We start from the raw sequence: 22,651 nt of genomic DNA on the forward strand, positions 1-22,651 counted from the left end.
GTTGGATTGGAACACGTGCAGCGGGCTGAAAGCTGGCACGTTGTCACCCCGTATGGCCATTCCTAACACCGATCAGCAGTCGAGATAAGCAAGATACGTTTGCGGCATTGGTGAAAAAAAAAAATAGCAGGGAAGAGATTGATACAACCGGATCCGTTACAGGCATAGGTAGCAATAACAAATAGACAAGTTTTGAGGAAGAAAACAATATGGAAATGTACACCAAAATGCTAGAGTGAAAAGCATATGCAGCCTATCTCATTAGATCAAGCAGGCTAGGTGACTGTTTATCGCCGCACTTTTTCAAAAGGGATGCCAATAAGTTATCGTCGTCACCGAGTATTAAAAAGCGCTCGGCTCAGAATCGCACTGTCGAGTGGTCTTTGTGGTGTTCTCGCAAGTATACCAACAATTCAGTCTCCTTTCTTTAATACCGGGCTTTCTGGAAAGCGCAGACAACTTTAGCGAACGGAATATGCGGCCAAAGCGTGCTTGGGTTATGCGCGCGTGCACTTTGATCGACGGTATTTCTTGGGCACGCGGATAAAGCACGCGCCCTCTGTTTCCAAAGCTACTTGCTAAATTCGTTTAACCGCGTGTAGAATAGAACGTTTTCATGACGCAGCGAGCCTTCCTTGCCTTCCTTGCTTTTCAAGTCCCACTTGAAACGTTCGTCCACATCGGGCTCCTTTCGAGCGTCGCGCTGGTGCCGCGTCGCCCCTGTCACGTGGCGCGGTGTTGCTGGCGCCACGAGCGATGCAGGTGGACCACACGGAATTTAGAAAACAAAACGGCCATTTTGTCCTTGCAGAAGGGCAACGTGAATGAGTCATAGGAATTCGCATTTCGAAAGGTTTCGGTACACAAAAGGAACGGCATTTGTGCAGTTTCCTTGTGTAGTATTTTCTACGCGTAATCTTTCAAACCACCAGTTCGTCATTGTGCGTCGCTCCCTGCAGCACAGTTCAACATTTTAACGCGACAGGGTTAAGGAGATCGTGTCGCAGAAAAACCGATGTCGGCGGCGTTGGCCGTGAGCGAAAAATCCCGGAAGGCAATTCATAAGTAAAAACAGCTTGCAAGATGGGCTGGGTGGGAATCGAACCAGGGTCTCCGGAATGTGAGACGGAGACGCTACCTACCACTCAGCCATGAGTTCGATGGTTCAAAGCGGGACAAAAACGCCTCTAGTGAATGCGGTGTTGCCTTAGAAACGTGCCGTAGAAAGTTATACTGCGGTGTATATCGGCAATTATGAGCATGTAAATAACAGAAGTCGCAGTTAAACGAGTAGCGAAGTACGTTTCCGCTACATTTCTTCTCCGCTTGGCGCACACGCAGAGCCATCTTGCGGCAAACGCAGAAGACCCCCTCCTCGCAATGTACGACGCTGCCCCGACAGCTGGCGCGCCACTCGCCCGCTTCTCCCCTTCGTCTTGTCAAGAGCATGCCGAGCGAATGAGCGGGCGGTGCGAACGGTGTGCGATAACGCTATCGCGTTCCACTCTTGATGGCGAAGCTTAAGCGTCCTCCAATTTTTGTTCTCGTTCGACGCCCGTTTGACGCGCAAAAAAGCGCTCCATGTGGTAGGAGTCTTACGGCATGTAAATATCGACGCGATGCAAGTAAATGCTTACCCAGCTGCGATCACACTGTAAAAGTTAATGGACGCCCTTAAGGTGTTTCTCAATGTATATAACTCACCCTCTAACACCTTTTAAGAAGTTTGTTTGCCGAGGATACCGCGCCATTGGGATATCTACGGAAACAACCGTGCAGATTAGGCCGCCCGATTTACTCATCGTGGCCTGCAATGTGTAGCTATGCCGTTATCCGGAACAGACGCAGCTACGGGTCTTCGTTCGCCCTCACATGAACTTCCACTTGCACAGGGGAACTCGACGGAATTCAACATGGCTCGTCTCCACAACTTGGATCCGAATCTACGGCTCCGCCTTCCGCCAGGACTACCTACAGTTGAGGAGGCGCTTCTGTGCCGCTTGTGGCTTGGCGTGGCCTTCACGAATGCGTACTGATTTCGGATTGGACTGGCCAACAGCCCTACATGCGATAACTGTAGCTGCGAGATAACAATCGCCCACCTTCCTTATGAGCGTGCCCGCTTCAGTGCGCCCAGGAAAGAACTTTCAAGAGTGCTAGACAGTCTTGACAAACGTCCTGTGTCGAAGGAAAGGTTCCTGGGACACTGGCCGAAACCTTGCTCAGCACAGAAGGATTTAAAAGTGTTGTTTAATGTCTTGCGAAGAACTGCTCTTAGAGACAGACTTTAAACAGTGCCGTATTCCCCTTTCCTTTTTCTTTCCTTCTTTTGCCTCATCTTTCGTTTTTTGTAACATCTATTTTCTATTGTCTTTAGTTCCCCATACCCCTTTCCCCAGAATAGGGTAGCCAGCCGGTCTAATGGGTAACCTCCCTGTCTTTCTGTCTATTCCTGCTTCCTGATCCTCCTTTGTTTACCGAAGATAGGCGCCGTAATATTTCGTGTCCGTGTCGGGAAATGAAAGAGCGGACGAAGCTGCCAGAAATGGACTCCAATACCGCAAGTTCAGAAGAACATATTTTACAAAAGCCGACGCTTCAACCATGGCAAAAATATATGCCTATCAAGAAAAAAACCGCATCTTGAATCTGCCGCTTCACCAAGATAACTTCCTACGTTACATTGACCCAGAAATGAGACCGAAAATTCCACGACCACTTCCTCGACACTTAGAGACATTGTACCATCGTCATCGACTGAACGTGGCATATACGAACAATTATCTGTACCGCATAGGACTTACCACTAACCCATACTGTGATAACTGTCGCAACTTAGAGACAATTGAGCACATATTACTAGAATGCCCCGCGTACCGCGACGAGAGACAATTTTTTGGGCACCAAATGGACATGATTCGCCACGAACTGTTAACATTACCGAGCATCTTAGGTCCAATGCCCGGCCCTTCAAAACAGCGACGGGTTTTGGATTTATTGTTCAAATACCTGACAGAAATTGGTCAAATAGGAAAACTTTAAAAATTGCATCCTTCCTATACAAAAGCCTAAATTAACCCGCCATGTCACGTGTAAAAATTAGTATCAGGTCCACTCGGACATTTCATATTTATTTTTATCCTTTTTTTTCTCCGACTCTCTTCTGGAATCTTTTAATCCCATTCCCCATCCCTATACAGAGTAGCATGCCAGCGGTTATATACGCGCCGGCAAAATTCTCTGTTCTTCCAATAAAGAGCCCTCTCTCTCTCTCTCTGTCCGTGTCTGCATGTTTTCAGGATGGTGGTATAAGTGGTTCTCCCCCCCGTCGCACGCATCAGTTTGCACGGCGTCCCACTCATGTCGGTGACGAGGCGAGACCCGTTGCTGACAAGATTTGCGGATGGTAGACAGAACGGTACAATTAATAATTACGGACAACAGTGCTACGGACGAGTGGGAGCGGACTGCTGCGAATGCACGATTACGATAGGCAGACGTTTAAAAGTCCGGAATGAGCTTTGCTAAGAGGGAGCATTGAACTTCGTACCGAACCTTAGGAAAAGACGTTGTTCTTTGGCTTCTTCCGTCTTGACCTGGCGCTGCCTCTTCTCTCTCTCTCTCTCTCTCTCTCTCTCTCCTCAAGTTCCGAGCCGAGGCAATGGCAAAATTGGTGTCGCGCGTTTCCCACGTACCACCTTCCTTTTTTTTTGTCTCTTGACGCGTTTCACGTTTAGCCAGGAATTAATGTCCCGCGAAGCTGTAGGTTTGTTCCTCCAAGTGCAGCAATGGGAGTTCGGGGTGTGGCGGTGGTAGTTTGAAACCGCCGGAGCTCGACGGCCTGGCCGTCAGGCTTGGTTTGCGTTTGACTTGATAAGCGCCTGACGCTCGTTACAACACGCCGCGCCGTTAACCATGGAGGTCGACCGAACGTCAGCCGGCTGAGACGCCGCGCGCGACGGCCCTGTCCGGCCAAGCGCGAGCAGCTTCCCGAAGCGCCGGCGTCGAGTTCGTTGTCTCGCGTGTCGATGTTGCGACGACCCGCCGTGGTCGCTCAGTGGCTATGGTGTTGGGCTGCTGAGCACGAGGTCGCGGGATCGAATCCCGGCCACGGCGGCCGCATTTCGATGGGGGCGAAATGCGAAAACACCCGTGTGCTTAGATTTAGGTGCACGTTAAAGAACCCCAGGTGGTCGAAATTTCCGGAGTCCCCCACAACGGCGTGCCTCATAATCAGAAAGTGGTTTTGGCACGTAAAACCCCATATATTATTATTATTATGTTGCGACGACCGCGCATCGTGTTGCATGTCGAGGTGAGCTGCCGGTTCGGATTCGTCGCCTGTTACGTGGATTGCGTATTTGCGGCGTGTGTGTGTAGACGAGCGCGACAGCTTGTTGTGGATTAATTGTCTCGGCGATATTCGAAAAGCGTCGCCGTTTTAGCACGTCCGGCGCTTCAACACAGCCGGAAAGTAACTGTACTTGGTCTGGAAGCAACTGAGTTGCGGTTCAGAAGTGCAAGAAGCCGGGCTGGTTGCCGTGAGATCTTTTGTTGGGTGCAGGCGCCACATAAAAGCGCGAATCGTATTCGTCTGATGAGTACCATCCGCGAAGCAGTAAACACCTCCTTTCATTTACATCGGCTCATTTGAAAATGGTTATACGCGGAGTAATACGTAAACCTATTTATAGTTTCCATCCAACTTTCCATCCTTTTCGAATAAAAAGAGAAGCAAAATGATGATCGTGACAGAAATCACAATGCGATAAACAGGGCCCTTGTGTTCACCGCGCCCTCGTATTCGTCATTTGTTCTTTATGTCGGACCAACACCCAAGAAACGATCAGTGGCTATTCCACGTTACGGGCGCGGCTGAATTCCCAGCTACTGTCGACATCATCTTGCTCAATGGCCGTTGGTGTACAATGCGTGTGGTATCTTTATTGGATCGTTAACTCGGGGGTGCTTGAGAAATGCTTTAACACACTTCTTTAAATCAGTACGGCGGCATATAGGGGCGTGATGTGTAGGCGAATTTTAGCGTGACGCTAACAGCAATGAACTGCGGCGCCTAAGTGTCTCCGAACTGGGTAAATTCGGCACGTCGGCAACGTAATCTCTTGATAAAAATTTCATTCGTGGCTAGGTAGTTTTAAGGGTGTGCTGGTTTCCTGTAAAGGGATTTCAAGCTCCAGTTAAGGCTGTGTTGCCGAAGTGCGGATAGCTTGTCACTTGCACTTACTTAGCCTCTATATACGTGGCGAGAAGAAACTATTTTTTCCTCACTAGGCGAAGTGTCAAATGTCTGCCTGCAAAGGAATAACGGAAGTATGGGTTTGATTCCTTGCATGCAACTTGCAGAGTTCTTGTTCTTGTACGGAGATGCTTAGGGGTGGAGCTTAATTAGGCTAAAACTATCATTCCTATGTTTTTCGTAGGCTGCGCTACAGCATTTGCCATGAAAACCTTTAAGCCACGTTGCCAGCCACGCCGGCAAACGGGCGCAGCCCATGATTTCGCCCGCCAAGAGGCCTGAGCGTTTGACTGTATCGCACAATAGCTGTCGAGCTGCGTTTATTCTTTCTATTTATTTTCTGTATTCGTTAAGAACGCCTCAATGTTATCTTCGCGTCTTATCGCGTTTCTTGCGTGTCTTTTTTTTGTGTTAGGGCGGCCGTGGTAACCGAGTTCGCCTAAGCTCCGGGTGTACACAGGTCGCCGGCTTGTTTCTACACCTCTATAGAGTCGTCTTGACGATGCGATCTTCGTTTGGGCGTGTCGCAGCTGGGGCTCCGCCCGCCCTAATCTCACGAAGCGTTCCGTGCGCAATTGTATGGACTGATAATGTGGCAGCAGGCGGTGCTGCTCGTCCTTCTATCCCCCTTCCCATCTTGCCGCGCAACGATAGAAAAAAAAAAGAAACATAGTGAAAGATTTCAGGTCGGCTTTGTCTACTGGTTGCGTCGTAGGTTCCCGTGCGCTAATTTCGACGGCGGTGTTCTTTCACGGTCGCTCGTTTCTAAGTGTTTGCTTCGTTTAATCCGCTTCGAGAGCGGTGGAGTGGAACGGGACCCCCCGTGGGGTGCGTCCATTGAAGGGAGGCTTACTGCAACGAACCCATCGTAGATGCGATAGCATCTTAGCTCCGCATTAAGGAGTGGCGTTTGACTCGCGCAGCGTTCCATGTTTTCGGGGCTTCGAGCGGACCCGACGTGGTTCCGAAAATTGAAATTATGAGTCTGGTAACCCTAGTGTACGGTGCTCCGTGTGGCGAATCGAAATTCCGCGAGTGTTTGCAGCCCGATGTCGCGCTGAGCAACTTCAGACGCATCCCGATTGTAATCGTGCTAGAGGAACTGCGGAAGTCGTAACCTACATTGTGTTTTTCCCACTTCGTGGTGCCGCTTACTTCGAGATCATATTTTCTGTTGAAGGCGGCAGGAATAGCGGAATGAAACGGCGTGGCACGTATCGGCGAAGAGGCCAAGCAAACTGCCAAACCAAGTACACTTGGAACAACACACATCGTCGTGAGACCCTCTGTGCATTATGATGCGCGTTTCCTTCAGTTCTCCCGGTAGTCGTCCCGGTTAGAAAGTCGGACGCAAGTGCAGCGCATGTGCGGAGAATCTGGCTCGAAGAATAGTTGCACCGCGTCCGTACAGGAGGAAGTGGTGCATTTGTGTTCTTGCAGTTACCGTCCCGGGGAAAAAAATTGAAGCTTATTTCACGTATAGAACGTTATATCCTCACAGACGAATGTGCTACCTTGAGCATCTAATCGTGGAATTTCAATAAATAAGTGGCTTTTTTTTTTCACCTTTGTGACATATTAGTCGGCAGTATGAACCGATTTGGAAAGCGATCCCTCTGCTTTCGTCGGTTCACAGGTTGATCGACCCGCCACTGCGGACGGTTCCGACGGCGCAGAACAGCAGCGAGCTCAAAAACGAACAAAAGAAATGGCTGTGGCTTAGCTAAGGTTAAGCCCAGGATGCGAAGCATACTAGCCTTTATTTTAGTTGTTGAACCACTGTTTAGCCCGGTGGACTGCTGTTGCTTGGCTATATTTGGTTCGGCTAGACGAAGAAACAACTCATGCAGGCGAGCACACGAGCTGAGACCCGGCTATGTAGCTACGCGGCCATAAGCGAGCGCACGAGTTGAGCCTCCGCTTTCGCAGCTGTTATGACGTCATATCGTAGCTACGCGGCCGCGCGCGGCGCAGCAAGGAAGAGCATGGTTATGCGGCTAGTGTGCTTCGCATAAAACAGTGCCCTGATATTGTTTTCACAATAAATCGTCAAACCCGTAGCTGTATATATCGGCCGTTGCTATTTTTTTTTTTCTTCAACCACTTGCCCGCCGCGGTGTCCAAGTGAGCATATGACATTTCGCCGCTGATCACATTGTCGCCGGTTCGATCCCCGCCCTCGGCAGCCGCATTCCAATTGGAGAACGCGAAATCACTCGTGTATACGCTTCGAGAGAGCCCCCTCGGCGAGCACTCCCATCTGTTGCTCCGGGCCGGTAGACCACGCGTTTCTTTGGCCCGGCTCGCACGCTTTTGCTTTCAAAGCAGGGCCCCGCGCACCAGGCCAAGGGAATCGGGGTCGCGTCATACGCGAGTAATACGGCGGCGTCCAGCCTTCGAGGAGTGGCTCGCAGGATGTGTGATTTACTCCTTTCGCGGCGCGCGATGCCAGCAGGCCCCCTTCTGTGCGTGGGCGTTCAGCGGTGGCGGAGAGTGTGGCTCCGGCAGGCAGCGTTGGCTGTGTGCTTCGCTGATCGACGGCCGATTGTTTTTCCCCGTTCTGGCCTGTTCGTCCCAAGCTGAGCCGACGTCTTTGACGCCTTCGATCGAGAGAGAAAGCAGCCCCGTCAAAGTGTAAATATATGGTTTTTCTGTTGCCGTCGCTCGCTTGCGATGAGGAGATCGCGTTGTACAGTGAGCTCTGGCTTGAGTGAACTTCGGGGAACCCAAGGAAATAGTTCACTTAACTGAAAGTTCGCTAAACTGAATATTCACTAGAATATGAAGCAGCGTAGGGCACAGCAGCCATCGAGTTAAGAGTGTGAAATGCAATTTATAGAGTTAAAGGGGTGGAGACGTCAAAATTTTCGTTCATGCGTTTGTTGATTAAAACGTTGCGTCATGCTTCAGGGAGCACGATACACACAGCGGGATTCATATATATCCGATAAATAATTTAATAATAACATTATTATACCGAGCTATTTCGGTTTCGGTTTCTGGGCTTCGGGGGATGCTGTGACGTCACAGAGGAGGAAACGCAACATGGCTTGGTCACGTGGGCCACAAAAAATAGTGACGTAAAACTATGCAGCGTCGTCTGCTCGCGCATACGCGCGCTCTGCCAGCAGAGGTCAACAACTGGCGATTCGAAGTGCATGTCGCGATTATTATAATTATTGCGAAAAGCGACAACAACGGTAAGAAAATATTGCGGCTTGTGAGAGTCGGTGATTCATTCCGAAGCGCCGTAAGCTTTAGCTTTGAAGCGAACCGGAAAAGGCCTAGCGACGACATCGGCGGCGCCGAACGATCAGAGGCGGTGAAGCTGCCGTCGGTGCCAGAGTGACCACTCCTCAGTCGCTGATTGGCTGCTTCGCCGTACGGCTGCCGCACAAATGGGTCCCGGGCCCGTCCTCTCTACGGCAAGGAAATCTCGCCGTTCGCGACCAAAACCGCCGTCGCACGGGGGCCCGCGAACGGAAAACGGCGTGCGGCGAGTTTCCGTGCCGGTAACGTGGACGGGCCGGCACATTGAGAAAGGCCGAGCGAACGAGAGACCGCTCCGAGCTGCCGAACTATGCGACTATGCGAGGAGAGAAGCGGACAACACGAACGCCGCATATCCTGGTCCTTTTCGGAGTCGGCCGGCTAGTGTTACACTCAAACGTGTCCGCACGGCAACTCGCCGCACGCAGTTTGCCGTTCGCGGGCCGCCGTGCGGCGTTCGTGTTGTCCACTTCTCTCCTCTTGTGTCCGTGTCTGCACGCCTTACCCCTTCTTTGTATTAAGAAAGGATTTCTATATGCCTGTAGCTCGGTCATAGTGGAGGCTATGCTCGGTCGCTCGGCTCAGCAGGCTCCGTAATCGGCATTTCATCGCTACTCATCATACGTCACGGTTTTGTGCTAGTGTGCTATGACGTCAATATTTTCGTTCCTCCTCTGTGACGTAGTAACTGCCGCGCTAGCGATGGGTCTCGACTATGAGAAGGAGTTTTTTATGACTTTTTGAAGCTGAATTAAAATTATTTTGAAATGTTTGCAGCGTCCAATACCTCGTTCTGGGTGTCCTTGCATACGGAGGCAGCCTACAACATGCTTTTTATAGCCTCAAAATTTGGTGTCCCAACCCCTTTAAGTAAATCAGTGTATACGAATTGCGTAACAATAACGTTGCTGTCAATCTCATTTCTAATATATATATATTTATATAATTTTCATTTGCTCTGGCGCTCTTAAAGCGCAAGAGGTAACAAAGCGCTCCAGAGAGTCTGTTATTGTGCACTTTCTCTGGCGCAGCTTGTTGCTGAGACACGAAGTCTCGCAACTTTCCAAGGCATCCCACAGCGTCGGCTAGAATTGCAGGATTTGAATCTGCCTCTGTCATCGTATCTTCCTCGTAGCACTCTTCTTTGGGACGAACGCTGCAAACAGTTTCCAGATCTGGTCACTCACTGTCACACTGCACATAGTCTTCAAACGAAGTGTCGCTGTCAACATCCAGCTGGTGACAGACTCCTGTCCACGTCCCGGGCTCGATTACCTCATTGCGCTGTTCCTCTTGCTCGCTTTCACCGCGCAGGGGGCAAAGGCAGGATTTATGCAAGCAGTTTCTAATTGTAGCCGGTGTCACTACTTGGCCGCTGGAGGTGCGATTTGGGTCCGGCGAGCATCGCCTACAACAACGCTGCAAAGCGCAAAACTTCGTTGATCTCACTTTAAAGATGAGCCCGGGTCCACTGATCAAGTTCGTTCAACTGAATTATTCGCTATTCATAAATTTGCTAAACCGAAAGATTTTGCATATAATGCATAGAAAAACCGCCGGGCAGTTTTTTTCCTTAAAGTTCGTTATTCTGAAATATTCGTTAAACCGACGTTGTACAACTGAGAGTGTGCTGTATTCTTCACTCTCGCTACGGAGAAGCGCTGCGGATTGCTTTCCTCTTTAATTTGCTCACGCCCTGCTATTGAGTGCCTTGCTTTTTGATGCTCGAGCTGATTGCCTGAGGTATAAAAAAAACATGCCGGAGCAAATGTTCGTAACAAGTTGATGCATGTGTACGCTGCAGCGGAGACTACTCAGCACATCCTAATGAGATGCGAAAGGATTCGCCTAGTGGGACCCGTAGGTAACGTACACGTTCTAGAAGTGCCTGTATTTAAAGTGGACGAAAGCATCAAGCGCCCAGCAGTCGAGATAAGGAATAGACGTTTAGAATATTGGGGGAAAGGAAAGCAGGAAAGAAATGGACACGACCGTATCTGTTACAGACATAGGTAGCGGTACAAGTTACATCGAGAAGCTTCTGAGGCGAAAAGGAAAAGATTAAGGAGATGTATGCAAAAATGCTACAATAAAAGGCATGCATAGCGTAGGTGAATAAATCAAGCAGGCTAGGTGACTATTTCTTACCGCCCCCTTTCAAAGGGGATGTCAATAAATAGTAATCATCATGGATGGATGGATGTTATGAGCGTCCCCTTTGGTACGGGGTGGTGGGTTGCGCCACCAAGCTCTTGCTACTATACTGCCTAATATTCTACCTGGGTTAAACAATGAAAAAAGACAAAAAAAAAACACTATGAACTACCACGCCCAAATTTGCTGATCCCCTATTGCGAACTGTGCTTTTGTACGTCTCCGTCTTTTGTCGTTTCCCTACTTTTCTTCCACCAATCCTCCAGTCGCCTCTTACTAATGTCTATTGCGGACATGTTTGCTTTACCACTGCTCCCTCTGAACCCAAGGGCTTCAAGGAGGCCAGTGGTGCCTAAATCGACCGCTGGGTAGACGTCCTCACATTCTAATAAAACATGCTCCGTAGTTTCCCTAGCTTTACCACAGCAAGCACATGCTTCTTCTTCCTTCTTATATTTCGCTTTATAGGTGCGTGTTCTAAGCATCCTGATCTCGCTTCGAAAAGTAATGAGCTTCCCTTTGAGTTATCATAAATGGTTTCTTTCCTGATTTCGTTTTTTCCTCTTAAGTAGTTACTCATGGCAGGTTTCTTTTCCATTGCCGCCACCCATGAGAATAATTCAGCTTCTCTGACTTTCCGCTTGACCTTTGTTGTTGTGTTGTCCACCCTACAGGCCGCATACTTGCTGGTAAGCTTCCTAGTTCTTTTCCTCCACTGTGAATCAATGTTTTTCCTCTACAGACACTTGAACATTCTCCCAGCCCATTTACTTTCTTCCATATTCCTCAGCCGTTCTTCATACTCAATTTTACTGCGAGCTTCCCTCACTTCAAAACTAGTCCAGCCCATATCACCCTACACTGCTTCATTTGTAGTCTTGCCGTGAGCGCCCAATGCGAGGCGACCCACTGACCTTTGGTTCCCGTCGAGTCCCGATTGTACCCCTGATTTATAGCAAACAACCGCATTTCCAAAAGTAAGTCCTGGAACCATTACACCTTTCCACATACCTCGGAGGACCTCGTACCTATTGTATCCCCATAGCGCTCTGTGCTTCATTATGGCTGCATTTCTCTTCCCCTTTACTGTTATGGTTTTTTCCTGTGTTTCCATATATCCATTGCCTTCGTTTATCCATATACCAAGGTATTTATATTCTGTTACCCGAGGTATTTCTTGGCCCTGTATCTCCACTGTCTGTTCACTGTTTTCATTGAATACCATAACACCTGATTTTCTAACGCTAAACTTCAAACCTAAATCGTTGCCTTCCTGTCCACAGATATTAGCCAGACGTTGCAAATCACTTTGCTTGTTAGCTAGCAACACAATGTCGTCCGCATCACCTTCTCGTGTAGGGTGCCCTCTAGCGGTGGGCAACTAGACATTGGCGGGGTATTGTTTGTTAACTGAGGCTGAAAAACTTGTTCTTTCTCGGATTTGGATGTTAGGTTAGCCGTTAGTGGTCCGCAACGAAAAAAAAAAGGAAAACAGAAAGTGCTCGCTCGCTGCTCTACGGGACTGAAGGGCAACTCCTGCGTTTTTATAACCACATCAGGATATTGTCTTTTTGAAGTGACATTGACAGTCCTGTCACCTATAAGGTAGTCCAATTTGCTCAGAAACTCATGGATAATTTTAAATAACTTATAAATGAGGTACCGAAAGGCGTATAGCTGCTTCGTGTGACGCCACGATCAGTCGGATGTCGTCAGATCCTACACTACCCGTAATGTAAACACGCAGTACACGTGGTGCCAAAGAGAAAAAAGCGAAGCTAACGATGTCATCTGACTGCACGTGGAGCATTTATAGCTCTTTTGAACTAACCAGCGGCGATTTCAGCAACGATTTCAACGACAGTGTGATCGCTGAAAGATCGCCGTTTGCGTTCGACCCGCCACCTCCGTCCTGTAGGCAGCCGACGTTCCCCAAGCTCAACGCATTGTGCTGCGGCGTGACGAACAGAAGCACCAGTTATCACGTCTGTCAAAACGATCATTGCCCGGCCCTCGTTTTGTAGAAAAAGGAGCCAGCTTCGTCATTTGTAGGCGAAGTGGTGGCGTAGTCTCCGACGTCACAAACCCAGGGTAGCCAGTGAAATGTCATACATTCGTGGGCATGAGTCGGGAACACGCAAGCAATCTTAAAAAATTCATTTTCGAGAAAACGAAATGACTTGCAGCAATTTCGTTTGGCACAGATAATCAGAATGCAAAAGAGAGCTTATATTCAAAGTTTTGTCAAAGTCAGCGGACTTTGAAGAATCACCGGAGTTGCACTTGAAGTGTACGCTAAAGACAAATAATATTTAAGCTGTATTAATAAACTTTGCTTCTGTAATAGCAAGAACTGCTCTTACTGTGCGATGGCACTTGCTAAGAAAGAATAGACAGTATGTCATGTCCCAATGTTCAACGTTTAGTGCAGGTGAGTTCAATATATATGGTAGGCTCAATCCCCACCGTGGCGACCGCATTTCGATGGGGGCGAAATGGAAAAAACGCTTGTGTACGTAGATTTAGTTCCACCTTTAAAAACCTTCGGTGGTCAAAATTCATTCGAAGTCCCCCCCGCCCCGATACTCCGTAACATCCCAGATGGTAATTGTAACTGAGAAAAAAGAGGCGCGAGACGGAAGAGCTGTGGCAACGGTGCAGTGAAAACGTTGCACCAGCTGGCTCGAATTTCTTGCATTTCGATAGCGTCTACTCAGGTTCCGTTAATTGTTTTAGCTGGAAGTGATGCGCTACACTGCACCCTAGACAACTAAATACTGTACTTATTGAAAATTCGGATCTCCTTCCTTCTGCCAAATTGTCCAATATACGAATCTATACTTTCAAATCCTTTTCGTGACGCTGACGTCCAGGCGCTGAGGATTTGTCGCGAAATTGGAACAGGAAGCTTGAACTTCATTTCTGGCAGTAACAAAATTGTACTAATTCAAAAAATAGTAATAGATTGAAATGCATAAAAATAAGATTTTGAAAGAGCACCTCATCAATTTAAGGTGATTTAATGTTGTTCTGTATTTATACTTTAGAGATTACTCCGGTGTGTGATTACACTTCTTGATATTAAGCTATCTCTCTTGCTTTGGTGCAGTCTTGGGAGTAGCTTTACACTCAATGCTTGTATGCAGCATTCCTGAATATCTTATTATGGAATGAACGCTGTTATTTTGTTTCATTAGCTAATCAGCGTGATGTACGGGCGCTTCATTTTGAACTTGTTCTAGCGAAAAAAAAAAGAAAAAGAAAGATCTGCTCGATTAATGTTGCTTTCTTTCTGTCCATCTCTGATCCTTCGCAGGCGAGACCACGGTCAGAGGCAGGAGTAACTGCACCCCTCTCGTCCAAGCAACCGCACTCATCTCTTATCAGCGTACGACGCCAGAGGAGCGAAGACCATGACTGAAGCCCGGACCAATAGGCGGAGGCCAGCAGTGCGCGTGTGCCAACTGGAAACCACGTAAAGGGGGCGGGGCGCGGAACTTGACTTGTGACGTCACCACCACCACCTCTGTCGAGTGCCGCACGTGACGGCCGAGCGGGATCGCCAATGTCCAGCGGCGGGCCGATGGTGAGGACGGCGTACGCGACCACCGGCGGCGCTGCCTCCGCGGCCAGAAAGGGCGTGCGCAGCGCCGGCAGCGTCAGGACGGGCCACGGGGTCTCCGGCGGAGGCTATCCCCCCTGGCGCAGGGTCAGCGGCGACTTCTGCCTCGACCTCACCAGGGAGGACAGGCGCGTCGCGGAAACGGTGCGTGCATGCGCCTGCGGTATATTTATATATATACACCCCTAGTGAGAAGTCTGCCTTCATAAAGGAAGTCTATAGTCGGATACAACTTTAGAAAAAAGGGGAGGCCCCGCCCAGATGACCGAAGCGGCGAAGTCACCGGCCGTCCGGCGCATGACGTCGGTCCGGAGTGCACGCCCATTGGTGGATGCTCGTGTGCATCCGCCTCGCAGGAGCAAACGCCCCCTTTTTTTCTAAAGTTGTATCCGACTATACATAGAGCTTTCTTATAGACCTTTCCTTCGAGGTGCGTGGACACCTCACGCTGGCGCTGTTCCCAGCGCTCATGAGCCGCTGCTGTTGACGTGGGCTCGAAACAGGGCAGGGATTATTATGGCGATAGAGTGATCGTTGTCTATGTGTAGTCGAGAAGTGTTTGTAGACAACGCCTGATCTTCGAGGTTTGTGTTCTGTGTATACCTTGTAAACCTTACCTGCTCTTACACCTTACAGCAGGAAAATGCGAAAAGATAAAGAAAGCTAAAAAATAGCAGACGAGAGAAAGAAAGTCATCAGTGTAGGCAAAATATGTACACAACCATGGCGACCACAGCGCCTTCCGAGAAAGCAGTTCTTCCCGCACCTTCGCACAAGCAGCCCAAACTTCCAAGAAACTGTTTCTTTTCCCGATAGGGACACGGATGGCATGCATGCTTACGTTAAGGCTGGCGCTGTTAGCGTCATTTGGTGCTTGTTCCTATCCCTAAGCTTCCTCAGTCCGAAAGGATAGAAATGCGTGAAAGCTCGCGTACGTTAAATATAAACTGCGCACGGCAGACGGGATAGGTAGGAAGGAGAGACAGATCTCGCATTGACGTGATTTTTTTCTCGCAGGTGAAGCCCCGCTGCAACAGCGCGACGGCCGCTCACCGGGCCCGGGACGTGGACGAGTTCTACCTGCGGGTCACCAAGCGCCAGGAGGAGCACCTCATCCCCCTCAAGGAGGACCTCGCGGACTGGCTCAACAAGTCGCTCGGTGAGTGCCGCCGGGCAGTGCTTGCCTTCCGCGCGCGACGTTGGCTTCGCGTGCCCCTGGCCGGATACTCTTTGTCGCAAGCGGTGACGTCCACTTCAGCCGTTTCTCTGCAGACAAATTTTATTCGCACCGCTGGCCCGATAAGCGACGGGCTCGGACCCGCGTGCGTGGCGCCGGTTGGTCTTCGATCCCTCGAACAAGGCGTCAAAGCCCGGGCACGAGCTCGTCCACCCGAGAGTTTGTGACGCGGTTGATTCACCCTGCGCCCGTGCGGCACATCGGCTTCGCTGTCGAGAACGTGCGCTGAGTTCCACGTGCAAGTCTTGTGGCTGCTGCAGTGAAACGCTTTTGCACTGTTCGACTATCAGCAGTCATCGCTTTGTGCTGCTGTGGTAAAGGTCAGAGGTCCTGGGCTTTCTTGTTATCTCGTAGAAAGTCGATGCTTCAAGTCGATACCGAGTCCGTACAACGTTGCTATAAAATTACTTTAATACCCCGGGCCTGACCTGGCGTATCTAGGCATCCCTCCTTTGCGAGTGGGTTTGTTAACACGAAACTGGATGCGATTCGGTCGAATCGGGCCTCCAGCTGACCTAGACCGACTGGACTGCGTTTACGTGCATTTTGTCGAGCGATAAGAGTGCGTCAACCAGGGGCTTCGTTTGGATCAATTCGACGACCGGTTTTTAGTCCGACAAGCCAACTCGACCCTACTAACAGTGGCGTAGCCAGAAATTTCGTTCGTGGGGGGCTCACTTTGCAGCTCGGCCTCCTCCTGATAGAATTAGTCGAGGGAACAATATATATATATATATATATATATATATATATATATATATATATATATATATATATATATATATGTCATTCAACAACCATGTTTACATTTTCGTACATATGAACGACCAGACGAAAATCTAAATGACGCTTTCCTTTGTTAGAATGCATTGCGCAGGAGCCGCTGTCACCGGTTGTGTATTGCGAGTTATTGCTCCGAAATTACAGCCGCAACAGAGAACACATATAAAAAGCAGGAGTTCTGCAAAATATACGAGGGGGAGTCAAATGAAAGTGAGCCAATGCGAATATATGACAAACGGGGTACCTTATTTAAAAGTAGTCACCATGAGTATTTAACCACTTGTCCTACTAACGAGTCGCGTAATTCCCGTCTCATAAGACTTCTTGGGTTGCTGCCTCAAAAATCTGTAAATAATTACACGTCATCTTCCGACATGAATCTGGTTCCCTTGAGCAGTTTTTTTTTTTCAAATTTTACCAAATGTGGAAGACGCAAGGCAACAGGTCTGGGCTGCACGAGGGATGCTGCAGCATTTCCCACTTTAACTTTGCCAGTTTTGTATTAACCACATCAGCGACGTGGGAACGGGCAACGTCGTGAAGGAAGATGTTCCCAATGCTCAATTTTCCACGTCGTTTGTTCTTGATTGCGACACGCAGCCGATCCGACCTTTCACAATATCTGAAATTATTTAGAGTCTCTCCAGCTTTAGAAAATTCGATCAATAATGGCCCTTAACGATTTAAAATGAAGTCAACACTTTTCCGGCAGAAATGACGGCCTCTATTTTCCTTGGGAGTCGTGAATTCAAATGTTTCTGCTGTAAGCTTTGCCGTAGTGTTTCAGGCTAGTAGTAGCGGCACCATGAGTCATTCCCGGTCACAATTGCAGACAAAGAGTCGTCGAGCTCATCTGGGGTTCTTTGACGTGCACTTAAATATAAGTACACGGGTGTTTTCGCCTCCATCAAAATGCAGCCGCTGTGAGCGGGATTCGATCCCGCGACCCCGTGCTCAGCAGCCCAACACCATAGCCACTGAGCGACCACGGCCTTTTCAATTGTGTTGAGGGTGATTGCACGGTGGTTTTGGCCCGGGCATGGATCGTATTTGTGACTTTCATGTCCTTCTTTGAACAGTTTGCTACAACGCTTCAAAGTGGCCAATGAAACGCAATCTTCCACGCATACGGCAGCCATACGGCGAATAATTTCTTTTTGGGAAAGATCTTCATTTGTCAAAAACCTCACGACACAGAGCTGTTCAACTTTTGGAGGGTCCATTATGTCACGCAATCATGTTCAACCCAGTGTATGAGAGCATTAAAGAACATTTAACCTCACCTCTGCATGTCACTTGTAAATGAGATGCGTATGTGCTACGCGCATGCCTCGAAAATAATGAACCGAACCATTATTGCGCGGCACGGGTTGTCTCACTTTCATTTGACTCGCCTTCGTACATTAGAAATGCGAAGATACAATGGAATATACAAATGTGAAGATACAGCTTGATACAGGAAAAAATTGTCACTGGAAACAAAGTTCACTTCGCATATACACAAAACCTCGCAACAAGATGTTTAAATATACGTATAAGCTTCCAATAAATCTACGTACCTAAGAAAAAGCCACTATATATAATGCATCAAACAAGGCAAATAAACAGGTTGCGCAACCACAGGTACACAGATCACAGCACACCCCCCCCCCCCCTCCCTCCACTCCCAAAATGTATCGCGTGCGACGGAAGGCCGCGCGCTTCCTCCCCGCTTTTCTCCCTTGCGCACAAAAGACTGAGCCACCATCGTCGGCTCAACCCCTCCCCTTTCCCCCCACGCTTTCACTCGCACATAGAGCATGCGGTCGCGATGTTATCGCCCTTGGCCTTTATTTATACGGAACATGAGGGCAACGGCAGGAATGCGCCTGGAGTCTTTGGCGTCAAATGTTTACAACAGCATTACACCCACAAAGTTCCGGAATTGAAAATCTAAAGCACGACTTTGGAAATGTCAATGCACCTTTCGCATCAAAATGTTATGCGAACTTTATACCCGCAAAGTTTCAGAATTGAAATCCAAGCGCTCCGTAGATACTGCGGCCTCCGCGAGATGCCGAGACGAGCCCGCTCGCCATCATAATGCCCTTGAAATTTTGTGCTAGGTGGGGCTCCTTGCGTTACGATATGCGAGTCCCGATGCATGGGCGTTTCCGCGAAATCTAGCCCGATTTCTCAATGTTTACGCTAAGATGTTTTTTCGAGCGTGAATTAAGGACATTCTAGACAAAATCGAGCATGATTTCCGGCGCCGGGAGGTGTTTTCGTCGGCGGCGCATGAGAGCACGAAAAAATTTCGGGGGGGGCTGAAGCCCCATAAGCCCCCCCCCCCCCCCCCCCCCCTGGCTACGCCCCTGCCTACTAAGTCGTGTTCGTGTAAACGTAGCTAGGAGAACTGACCCAACTCGACCCGACGTTCCTTCGGTCCAACCCCCCACCTTGCCTCCTTATTCTTTTATACCCTGTTCGATGTCCCCGTAGCATATCTCGAGCTTGCTTTGTCTCAAGTGCCTGGAACGCTTCTGATAGTTGATAACTCTTCCGTTGCTACAAAAGCACCGACTATACAGGTCACTGCATAGTGTCACGCCACAGTGCGCGAGTACTCGTAGGACTGCAGCTGTATAGCTGGGAGCAAGCTGTCCAGCATACGCTGCGGCGCTGGCTTAGTGAAACAATAAACTTTCGAGATCGCCGTGTTCTGTATCAGAGGCGCTCCCCTTCGCGCCTGGAGCACCTCCTTTCGAAATCCATTGCCACATTTCTTTGTTTTTTTTTGCGTCGCCAGCGGTTCGGTAACGCGGCCCAACTGGAAACGTGCTGCTGCTCGGCGTGCCCCGGTTCACAGACCGTTGATTGCGACGCCGCGTCCGTCCTTTCGAAACCGGTACGCGCGCGCGTGTGTCGCCTCCGCGTCGCGTGTGTGTGCGTGCAACCTGTCGTCGTCGTCGTCGTCTCGGTGGGAATCGTCGAGCCGGGCTTACGCGGGGCTTCCACGCCTATTCCCGCGCGTTGCATGCGATGTCGCGTAACTGCGGGAGCGACGCGAGAGGAGGAGGAAGGAACGCGCGCCGGCGCGTCTGTGTGGTCCGCTTTCGGTGCGTTTCGAGAGGCGCGGCTCCTCAAACGCTCCCACGTCTCTCGTCGTCGCCGCCGAGGAACAAACACCGTGGGAAGGGCGTCGTTGCGATTGCGTGGCGGTGTAAAAGTTTGAAGAAGCTGTTTTGCGTTGCAGGCGGGTTGTCTGCGATGGTTGTGCAATTTGTGCAAACGTCCTCGGTATCGAAAAAGTTGCAGCGATGGCGTAGAGGTGGAGCATCCGCATCGTGTGCAAGAGGACCGTGGTTTATTATTAGTGTTATTTACAGTAGTAGGTTTATTTAGTGTTATTTGTTTATTTAGTAAGTTTGCAGGCACAACATGGCAACCATTAGCACTTGACCGCGGTAGTTGGAGAAGTATGGGAGAGGCCTTTGCCCTGCAGTGGGTGTAGCCAGGCTGATGATGTTTATTTAGTATATACTCTAGGTCCCTGTGCCATCGACCAAGCTGGGGGAAAACATGGAATACAATAAAGGACGGCAAAATCAATGAAACAAATGCAAATACAGGTGGTAAAGTTAAGTAAACAAGAATGTCATAACGTTTGGGGAAAGTTTGCCCACACTTGTTACTTTGGTGGCAGTTTTTACATCACTCGTCTGCTGCTATATGCAGAGACATCATTTGAACGCTTTAAATGTTTACTTTTGATGGAGCAATATATCACCTTTCATTTCTTTTTCGGCTTGGTTTTGACCTGGACAACCCCGCAAGATTCCTCGTGACAGCCGGACAGGCACGTACCCAGGGGGGGGGGGGGGGGGGGGGGGGGGGCGGGGGGGCCCGGCCCCCCCCCCCCCCGAAATGAAGTGGCATACCCCCCTCCCCACCCACGCCACCACTCCTCACACATTCCTAAAGCGCCGCCAGATCAATGTTGAGACTTCGCAGCTGTTCATCGGTCAGCATTATGCTGCCCTTTTCACTCCTTTTAGATGGCGGTAGTTATCGGCATCTCTTGTAATGTGAAGGACAGTTTTCTCGTAGATTCCGCACCCACGCGATTAAATCGAGATGCGTTCAGTTGTCACCATCTGTTCAACCGTCACGCGCATAGCTGTTGCTTTTGTTAGTTCAACCTTCTTTGTTTAGGGTGATTCTGGGACCAGGAGAGGGATGCGGCTGTTACTCAGCTGGTCTATACTCTCATGGAACGAGTTGCGGCCGGAGAAACTGCCAATTGCGTTCAACTTATCCCTTTGCTTCTTTGTTTCCTTGAGTTACGGCTCGCCGCGACGCTGGCAGATGCCCGGAACCACATACACGTGATATGGGTTAGCTAAGGTGGGAAATAAAATAATGTGAAAGAGCGTCCATCATGGAACCCTGCAATAACCCTTAAACCCATAAACAAGATGTCTGTCGCCCGCTACCTCGTCTGTTTTTCCCTAACTGTATAGCAGTTTTCGTGCAATATTGGCAACTGGAAACAAAAATCGAAGGGAGTTGAGAAATTAAGCGATCTGCTAAGGGAGAGAGCCAAGGCAACAACCAAACTGCAAGCAAAAGCGAATAATAAAAAAGTTAACCGCTGTTTATGAGAATATTTATGGATCAACATCTTTTTATTTAAAAAAGAAGTAGAGAAAACGCTGCCGGAAGTGGAGAACAATTACTTGTTTTGAATGACGCTTCTACAGTTATCGGTCGAACCACCTCACGTAGCCACTTCTCTGTTGTGCTTATGTGGGCGTTTTTCTAACCTTTCGCAGTGAGCGCAGTACGTCTAGAATCGCAGAGTCCTGCGCTCTACGCGGTTGTACGGGACTGGCGGCCGCACAGCGTTACGCAATTCGCGGAACTGTCAAAACTGATCAACAAGGCGAAAATAACTTATATTCGAAACTATAACATGAGAAAGACTGAAGAAGCCGTAAAAAATGAACGCAGCCTAAAATCAGTAAAAAAAAAAAAACCTGGCATAGGACAAACCATGATGTATGCACTAAAAGATAAGAAGGATAACATCATCAGCAATCTCGAAGATATAGTAAAAGCAGCGGGAAAATTCTAAGCTGACCTGTATACAGTACCCAGAGAAGTCACGATAGTTCACTTAGAAACAGCAATGAACAGGATACAGAAACTCTCCTATAACTAGTTATGAGGTCAGAAGGGCCCTGCAAGACATGAAACGATGAAGAGCGGGAGGATAAGGTGGAATAACAGTCGATTTAATCAAAGATGGAGGAGACATAATGCTTGGAAAACTGGCGGCTCTTTATACAAAGTGTCTATCGAGTGCAAGGGTCCCAGAAAACTGGAAGAATGCACACATTATACTAATCCACAAAAAAAGGAGACGTTAAAGAATTGAACAATTATGGGACCATTAGCTTGCTCCCAGTATTATATAAAATATTTACCAAAATAATCTTCAATAGAATAAGGTTAACACTGGATTTTGTCAACCAAGGGAACAGGCTGGCTTCAGGAAGAGATACATTACAATGGATCGCATCCATGTCATCAATCAGGTTATCGCGAAATCTGCAGAGTACAATAAGCCTATCTATGTGGCTTATATAGATTACGAAAAGGCATTTGATTCAGTAGAGATACCAGCAATCGTAGAGGAACTGCGTAATCAAGGAGTACAGAACGCTTACGTAAAAAGCTTGGAAAATATTGCTACATGCGTGAGGTATTTGTTTGTTTGAACGAGGCGCGTAGGCGCCATCACTCCAGAAAAGAGGAGGAAGAACGAACTGGGCTCGCGCTGTGAATCTAACCGGTCAGCGCTGCAACCGTTGTTGTAAATATAGTCTGTAAATAGTTTCTCGTCTTACTGACTCGTCTTTCGCGTTAGAATATCTACAGAGGTTCTACAGCTACCTTAATTCTACATAAGAAAAGCAGGGAGATACCTATAGAGAAAGGAGTCAGACAGTGAGACACAATTTCTCCAAAGCTATTTTCTGCGTGCTTAGAAGAATTCAAGCTATTAAACTGGGACGGCTTAGGAGTAATGATCGACGGCAAATATCTCAGCAACCTTAGGTTTACCGATGGCATTGTTCTATTGAACAACAATGCAGACGAGTTACAACAAATGATTGGAGACCTTAACAGAGAGAGTGTAAGAGTGGGGTTGAATATTATTATGCAGAAGATGAAGATAATGATAAATAGCCGGGAAAAGGAACAAGAGATCAGGATGGCCAGTCGGCCACTAGAGACTGTGAAGGAGTACGTTTACCTAGGTCAATTAATCAGAGGGAACCCT

At 48.8% G+C, this 22,651-nt stretch overlaps 1 protein-coding gene across 2 annotated transcripts in view; it reads left to right on the forward strand.

Annotated features, from left to right (window-relative positions):
* Positions 1–22,651, forward strand: part of LOC139050389 (growth arrest-specific protein 2-like) — a 286,366-nt gene that overhangs the window by 83,190 nt on the left and 180,525 nt on the right. Inside the window, exons 2-3 of one of the 2 annotated variants that reach the window (XM_070526670.1) lie at positions 13,998–14,447; positions 15,321–15,462. In XM_070526670.1, coding sequence (XP_070382771.1) covers positions 14,247–14,447; positions 15,321–15,462 — 343 coding nt within the window. In that variant the 5' untranslated portion in view covers positions 13,998–14,246. Of the gene's footprint in view, positions 1–13,997; positions 14,448–15,320; positions 15,463–22,651 lie in introns of those variants that run through there. The other variant, XM_070526671.1, reaches the window with a different exon arrangement.

The sequence above is a fragment of the Dermacentor albipictus genome, chromosome 10 (assembly GCF_038994185.2).
Source record: "Dermacentor albipictus isolate Rhodes 1998 colony chromosome 10, USDA_Dalb.pri_finalv2, whole genome shotgun sequence".
NCBI lineage: Eukaryota > Metazoa > Arthropoda > Arachnida > Ixodida > Ixodidae > Dermacentor > Dermacentor albipictus.